This window comes from Poeciliopsis prolifica, unplaced genomic scaffold, assembly GCF_027474105.1.
Source record: "Poeciliopsis prolifica strain line A6 unplaced genomic scaffold, Auburn_PproV2 SCAFFOLD111, whole genome shotgun sequence".
Classification (NCBI taxonomy): domain Eukaryota; kingdom Metazoa; phylum Chordata; class Actinopteri; order Cyprinodontiformes; family Poeciliidae; genus Poeciliopsis; species Poeciliopsis prolifica.
In genome coordinates this window covers 733,984-741,941 of record NW_026562486.1, presented here as the reverse complement: position 1 = coordinate 741,941, position 7,958 = coordinate 733,984, and the positions used below count along the sequence as shown (strand labels likewise).

Here is a 7,958-nt window from a genome sequence, read left to right as displayed (position 1 = left end):
GATTGCTTAAAAACTATCCATAATATCTTTGAATACTTTTTTCATTCATAGCAGAATCATCCGTGTGAGGATTTGGTTTTTCTGTGTGTTAGTTTAAATCCTGAATTGTCTCCTCTGGCCTTCATTGCTCCCAGCTGTGTCTCATGTTTGTGTCTTTAATCCCACCTGTGCTTCCTGCTCCCATCATTAAACTCCTGGGTCCATCCAGAACCATCCATCCAAAACCCACAAATCATGACACCCTTTCCTTAAATTGTTGAGTTGAAACCAATCCAGACATTGAGCTGTTGAAGGTGACTCAATGTGAAAGTGTGTTTTAGTATTTCAGGTTTTTGTTTGATGAAACAGAGTGAAGACAGACAGGAGTTTCCCGTTCCCCTGCAGCCATCGCTGCTCTGGGTGAATCTCATTAATGCACAAACGGCCAGCAGAGATTTTGACGTGGCTTGTTCTGTCCTCCTGTTGACAACATTGCTCTTTTAATCACATTCTCATGAAGGAGTCTGACTTCAGGCTGCAGATCCAACCCGTCTGACAAACCTGAAGGCACAGAAACCAATTCTATGTTCTTTTTTCACTGCTCATATCTTTATTCTGTTTTATTTTCACCTCATCTGAATGTGTAAGTCCACTGGTTTCCCTGCAGAGGGAAACGATGAAAGTAAAGAATCATCAAAATTCTGCTGGTTTTCTTCAGAACAAACAAGCAGAAAATAAAATCCTCTGCTGATCCTAAACAAACATCAGACCTTCAGTCCTCTGCTTCTCTTCCATGCATCTGCTTTCTCTGCTGCAGCTCAGAGGAACCAGATCCAAATCTTTACTGCTCTGACGTCCAGAATGTCACCACCAGCCCATCTGTCAGACATTGATGTTAATGGTCACTTTAATGGGAATAGATCTGCAGAGCTTTAGATAGATGTGCGTTTAAGCATCTTATATCCAGGCAGCTATAATTACGCTAAAGAGGCAGATAAGAATCCGACTCCCACTGACTGGATCTTGACAGGAAAATGACTCAAGAGCAAACCGAGGCAGAGAACCAGAGGGCGATCGATGACGATGGGCAGAGGAAGGCTTTTAGAGGCACAGACAGAAACATTTAGGTCATTTCTCCCCTTTAAGCACCACAGAAATACCTGCTTTACACAGATTTAGTGCAAATAGAACCATAGTAGCTCTCAGTTGCTTTAATTATCCATCCATCAATTGTTTCCTTGGAGAAAATCCTTCTCCCAACATCATCCAAAACCTTCCAGTTTTCTGGAAGTTTCTTCCAGATTTGTGGTGCATCGAAGGTGAAAGCTGCTTCTCCGTGTTCGGATCTGGACACAGAACCTTGTCATGTTGGATTTTAGTTTTTTTACCCACATGCAGGCTTCAAACAACAAGCCATGAGGATTAAAGTTCAAAAGATTTATTTTACAGTTTTGTAAGGGTGGTGAGTCCGGGTTGTCCTCTGAGCTGGAAAACAGAGGGTCGGCTCGGGTGCTGCTCGGAGAGGGGAGAGGTTTAGAAAGGAGAAGGACGGCGGGATCGTGGCAGAGGAGGGAACGAGAAGGCTTACGGGTCGTCGGGGAAGGAGAGTTGCTGAGGGAGGTGGTAGGAAGTGTTGGTGTGGAGGTCCGGCGAGGTTTTGGGGGCCGAGGCGGCAGGCAGATGTTTCCGGTCGATCCGTAGTCAGCTTGGCAGTAGGGCAGATGCAATTCCTGGCAGGATCCAACGAGACGTCTCCAATCTGTGGGAGAACACACAAAGCTTACTAGATCTTCTGTGGACCTGAGACTTAACAAGACTTGAGGTTTGACTCTGACCAACAAGTGGGACCATCGAGCGATGACTGGTTGCGCCACCGCTCCTTAAGAATCCTGCCGCCCATTGTAGGAGATCCGCTTCAGGTGCGCTCCCACGAAGATCGTCTATTACAAGAACACCCACAACAACTAAAATCCTAACAGAAAGCGCTAAAACGTTGATGAAACGGATCAGGTATGTCCCAATGGGAGACCTAAGAAATCGCTCATTGCTCTGCGGCTCCTTTTTACTTTCAATCGGAAGTTATTCTGGCTTTAACGTGTTTTTTTTAAAAACATGAACGTTCTTGGCAATATAAAAACACTTTCATTAATGTTGTTGTGTTTTTGTTCATGTTATAGAGCTTTTGTAATTGTGGTTTCAATTTGCTGAAGTGGTTTGAACCTCAGGGCCACCGTACAGCCTGGAGCCAGGCTGGGGCGCTTTGGGAGCCCCTGGTGGCCAGTGGGTGATATGACAATAATAAACCTTTAATCCCTGAACAATATCAACTATTTGTGCATCGAGAAATACACTTAGCATACTAAGGTAAGTGTTATTTAATTTGGTTAAGAATAATTATCGTACTATCAATAAATGACTTCTAATGCATGTTGTTAGTTGCCAGAGCAACAATAACACCTTTATCAGCTCAGAGGTTCAAACTGATGAAAAGTGAGGATGGATGCTCTCTACTAAAATATTCCTCGCCATCTTCCATGTTCTTTCAGCAAACAGTGGAGACAGAGTTGTTTTTGGTTTCTCCACCATTGACCTGCTACTTTACCCGCCATTGAAAGTTTTATTAAAGTTTGTCTGCTAGTCTGCAGCTCATGTGACCAAAGCAGGCGAGGAGGTGAAAGGTTAAAACAGTCAACAATGTCTTGTAGGGAAACTCCAAGATCACTGGGAGTCTTAAAAGATACATTTTATTATTATAGTTCATTTTTATCTCCAAAGAGTGGTGCTGCAAAAGTTTGAACAATCGCAAACGGACTGATTAGTGTGAAAAGATGTTCAATATTATTTTATTTTAAACACTTATTGAATGCTGAAACACCTATTCATTGATATTTTAACAATTTAATTGGTTTTATCAATGCAACCTGGCACAACATTCAGATTTTTGATCTGGGCCCAAATGGAAATGAGTTTGATGTCCCTGACATAAGACAAGAGAATCATGGACTATTTGACTGAAACAAGATATTTGGAGGTGGAATGATGTCACACCGCCAGCAAAGGGAGATTCTGTGATGTCACTGGCGATGCCGTCTGTGATGTCATCAACTGCAGAATTGTATGTAACACAATTCTGCATATTTGTCATTGCTCGCAATACTACTGACCAGTTCAGACGCTCGCAAACCCCTTAAGATATTTTATCGACGATTTCATTGATAGTGTTTGAGAAAATGTCTCAGCAAAGAGCAAGATCAACCATGATGGGATTTAATCCAAGGAGGGGAAACCACCAACACCCCCAAGGCAGGAGCTCTACTGCCAACCCTGATGATTTGGAAAAAGAGATCCATCGACTGACCGGCCTTTTGAACAAAGAAAAGGCCAAAAGGATTGCAGTGAGAGAGAAGCTGGAGGAAGAGCTCCAAGAAATGGAGTTTCAACTCAAAAAACAGGAGGAGTTAAAAGTTGGCTATTTTGATCAGGCCTGCAGAGCGAAGGCCGAACTGGAAAGCCTGCAGAAGTTCAGAGACGTGGAAGTCCTGAAATTTGATGTGATAGCTTCTCAGGCTCAGCTTGAAATTAAAGATTTGGAGAAGGAGGATTCAGCAGAAATATGAACAAGTGAGGGTCTCCTGCTTTCACACAGTTGAAGCATTTATGGACGAACTGCATGAAGAGAAAGAGAAAAATAAGGCATTGGAAGAAGAACTGAAGGAGCTCCAGAGGTCATTCCAGGAGCTCAATGCTAAATATAATGCTGACTTGATAAAGAGGAGAGAAGAGACCAAGTCACAAACATTTTACGAGGAAAAGATTAGTGAGAAGCAGCGATTATTGGATATTGTGAAAACAGAGATGGAAATGATGAAGGTAGAAATGATAGGAAAAATTGAGTCAATGCAAGAATCAGAACAACTTTTACAGAGAGAATTGGAGGAATCTAAAAAATCGTATCATGATCTGACTTTGGTCCATGAGAAAGAAATCGCAATCCTGAAACTAGACCTGGAGCGATGCCAACTGGAGCTAAGGCAAGAGAAAGAAGATCATTTAGAAAACCTTGGAAAAAATAAGGAGCTGACTGAAGAACTGAAAGCCCAGAAAGACAGTGGAGAGATCCTGAAGAAGCAAATGATTGAAGAAAAAAGATTTTATCTGGAGAAGGCAGAGGAGGAGAAGAAGGTAATAAATGACTTAGAATTGGAAAAAACCTTCCTGCAGAAATTATCACAAAATGAGATTAAATGCCTGCAGAACAAACTGAAAAACGCCACAGAAGAACTGAACAAAGTTGACACTTTATATCAAGATTTGTCCATGAGATATGAAAGAGACATCAGTTCACTTAAAAAAGCTGCAGAACGAAACCAAATTAAAATTAATTCTGTCGAAAATATTGTTGAATCTATGAATGATTTACCGTCAACCACCACGGCGAGTCCTCAAGAAGAAGAGGAAATATCAGTCGGCCATGTTGACGCGATTAATGATTCAAATGACATGGATTCAGAGGAGGAACAACCAGAACCAGAACCAGAACCAGAACCAGGTTGTTCTAAGGACGCTGAAGACATTGAGGATATTATGACCCAACAAGAAAGTGGCCTTCAGGATTTAGACATCAAAAAGAAACCGAAAACCACCATTTGGAAAAGAATGAAAAAATTTCTTGGAATTAAGTCAAAACGAAAACCAAAGACAGAAAACGATAAAGATGATTGATTTTGATATTTATCAAGACATTAAAGAGAAGAACTGAGGACCACATCCAGGTTGTCACCTCTGTGTTCAGGGAAAGTTTTAAAAGTTTAAAGTTTTAAAACTTTTAAGTTATAAAGTTTGAAAACTTTAATGTTTTAAAACTTAAGTTTTAAGTTAACTTAAAACTTAAAACATTGCACGGCCCAGTTTTTTAACACTGAAAGTTGCATTAATAGTGTTTTAAAACTCACCATTTTGTCTTATTGGAAAAAACCCATTAAAACGTCTTGATTAGCTAAAAACTGACATGTGGCATGAACATGTATAAACATTCAGAGTATAAAAAAATATTAAAACCTCTTTAAAACTTAAGTTTTAAAACTTTAAACTTATAAAGACAGAACTTTGTCTTTAAAAAGACAGTTTTTCCCCCGATTGACAAAATAGATCCTCCCAACCCAACAGAAAAATGGTGGGCAGCACGGTGGCGCAGCGGTTAGCGCTGCGTCTTCACAGAGACCATCTGTGTGGAGTTTGCATGGTCTCCCCGTGTTTGCGTGGGTTTTCCCCGGGCGCTCCGGTTCCCCCCACATCCCCTAAAACATGCAGGTCAGGTCAGTTGGTCGCTGCAAATCGTCCCCAAAACAGTTTCTAAACTCCAACAATGTTCAGTTTTATTGTTAAACTTGTAAAATTAATTGGCATTTTCCCTCCACTGGTTTAGTGATAGAGGCTCATTACTGCAACACTCAGCTAAATATTTATAGCAACGTGTTGATTAAAATTTCCTCTTTTCATAGTAATGATTTCTGTTTATTTTCACTGTACTTGTGCTTTCATGGTTTGACCTTTGGTTGACCTTTTCACATTAAATTGCCCTGAATTGTAGCTCGTTATGCTGCGTTTAAACCTGTATTTTAGAGAAGATTAGCAAAAGGATCACGCAGTGGCGTCTTTAGGACGACTGTGTCTCTGTGGGTAAATGGACCAGAAGGTTGTCGGTTTGATTTCAGCTTCCTCAGCCACATGCTGAGGTGCCATTGGGCAGGGCATTTAGCGGCAAGTTGCCCAGCGACCTGCATGTGGGTGTAAATGTGTGTGTGGGTGAATGTGACTGCAGTGTGAAGCGCTTTGAGTATCAGCATGACTAGCAAGTTCAGTCCATTTACCTTTGATAATAAATCCTGGTTTTCTTTTCATTAGTGATGTTTCATGACGTGCCGAGGCTTCGGAGCGAGGCGAGTAAAGGAGGGGAGGTTTCCGTAAAGCGCGTATCGAAGCCTGCTTCATTTAGGGGAGGAGCCGAAAACGATGACGTCCGAAGCCTCGCTGCCCGGCTGTACCATGTGACCGCTTCAGGCTGTACCATGTGACCGCTTCAGGCTGTACCATGTGACCGCTTCAGGCTGTACCATGTGACCGCTTCAGGCTGTACCATGTGACCGCTTCAGGCTGTACCATGTGACCGCTTCAGGAAGTGGTTTGACAGCTTCATTAACCCCACAAGCTCCATTTAAAATGTGGATTGTTGTAGGTGAGTTGGTTTCAGTTAGAGAGTGGATAGAGGTTTGATAGTTTGGATAGCAGAGTTTTGATTGTGGTTATTTAGTCTGAGACAGTTAGTTTGGAGTTTGGAGAGTTTAGGAGAGAAAGAGAGAGAGATCGGAGATTTGGGATCGTCTCTTTTCAAAGGCTGGAGAAGTAGTGTCAAAAAAGAGGAATTGTTTGAAACCAAAAACTGTGGAGAAATTGTTTCTTAATAAAAATGAATGAAATCATCCAAGTTACACAAGCATTAGCCTCTTCACCACCCCCTCCCTAGTTCCACAAGCACTTTCACTGTCCTCTGCCTGATGAAGCCATTTTTCTAGAGTCACAGAAAAACATTATTACACAACATGCCATATCACATGACACGACTATTTTGGGAAAAATTACACACAGAGAATACATTCAAACAATATCTTATTATTCACATATGTATTTACATAATTTATGTAGACAAATGATTTTGTCCTACACCTTTTGTGACGTCATTCCCAAGAGAAATAAAAGACAAAAATTCAATGCATCACACCTGTTTAAGATACAGCTGGCTGTGATTATACACCTGGCCAGTAGGTGGTTTCGTGAGCACATGAAGCTTCTAGAAATGAACCCTTTCTGAACCAGTTGGATCAAGTGGTTCAATGCCTCATGAGGCTTCATCTCACCATCACTAGTTTTCATACCAAACATAAAAAACGTGATTTAACACATTTAGACTTTTTCAGGTTCCAGTTAAGATTAGAGTTAAATCTGTACATGGAATTAGATGATAATTGTAATCATAATTTAATAATCCGGACCGTGAAGAAGCCCAGAGTTATTTTATCTCTGATAAAACAGTTTTTATCAAAGATAAAAGTTACTGTGTGATCTTTCTCTTAGTATTTATTTAGAATAACAAATTCAAAATAAACTTAACAAAAAAAGTACAATTCAACATGAAAATTGTGTAGAAAAGGAAAAAAACAAGAACAATCCATGAAAGTATGAAAACAGAGAACTTAACCAGAAATCATTTCCATTACAGGAAGAAATCAATTCTTAGATAAATACTTTGTAATAAATATGAAGCTTTTGTGTTGTTGAGCTTATTGCTGTCTGCTTGTATAAAAGAGAAGAAAAAGGGGCTGAGAAATGCCTAAATCAGTTTTTTAACCAGCTTTATAGTCAGACTGCAAATTATGTTTTGTTTAGGACGTTACTTATCGGTTTTGTTTGTCAACCTGGGTTTAATTCCCAGTCCTGGGGAATCTGCTGCATGTCATTCCCTTCTTTGTCCTCCCAATTTCCTGTTCAACCACTGTAAATAATAACGGCTACTAGAACCTAAAACACTTTATTAAAGCCTGAAAAACTTTTTAAAAACTAAACAAATGGACCAAAATATAATTACCTTCACATTGTGCTCGTTTCCTCATGTTAACTTTCTTCCATTGTCTCTCATTTTCTCTCTTTCCTACATAATTAACAGGTTATTTAATACACACACATGCACACATTTACACGTCCCCTCCATGGCTGCCACCTTATGGTGGTGGGGGGTTTGAGTGTCCCAGTGATCCTAGGAGTTATGCTGTCGGGGCTTCATGCCTCTGGTTGGGCCACCCGATGCAGACGGGTCCAAGGTGAGGAACCAGACCAAGTGCAGCCCAAAGATCCCATATGATCAATACGACCATTGGAAACAGGTTGGACTCGACCGTACAGGAGGTCCTACCCTTACGGGGCCC

The 7,958-nt window shown here is 40.8% G+C and overlaps 1 protein-coding gene across 3 annotated transcripts; it reads right to left on the bottom strand.

Annotated features, from left to right (window-relative positions):
- Positions 1–635: 635 nt before the first annotated feature.
- Positions 636–6,068, bottom strand: LOC129354480 (uncharacterized). Of its 3 annotated transcripts, XM_055023934.1 has the most exons (4): positions 5,850–6,047; positions 1,815–1,919; positions 1,568–1,738; positions 1,402–1,491 (listed from the first exon to the last, which is right to left on the bottom strand). In XM_055023934.1, exons 1-4 carry the CDS (start codon positions 5,968–5,970, stop codon positions 1,418–1,420), a joined length of 471 nt encoding a protein of 156 aa, XP_054879909.1. In that variant the 5' UTR covers positions 5,971–6,047; the 3' UTR covers positions 1,402–1,417. The 3 variants fall into 3 exon arrangements, with proteins under 3 accessions (XP_054879907.1, XP_054879908.1, XP_054879909.1); XM_055023932.1 differs by having other exon boundaries at positions 636–1,738; positions 5,850–6,059; XM_055023933.1 differs by lacking the exon at positions 1,815–1,919 and having other exon boundaries at positions 636–1,738; positions 5,850–6,068.
- Between the last annotated feature and the right edge of the window lie 1,890 nt (positions 6,069–7,958).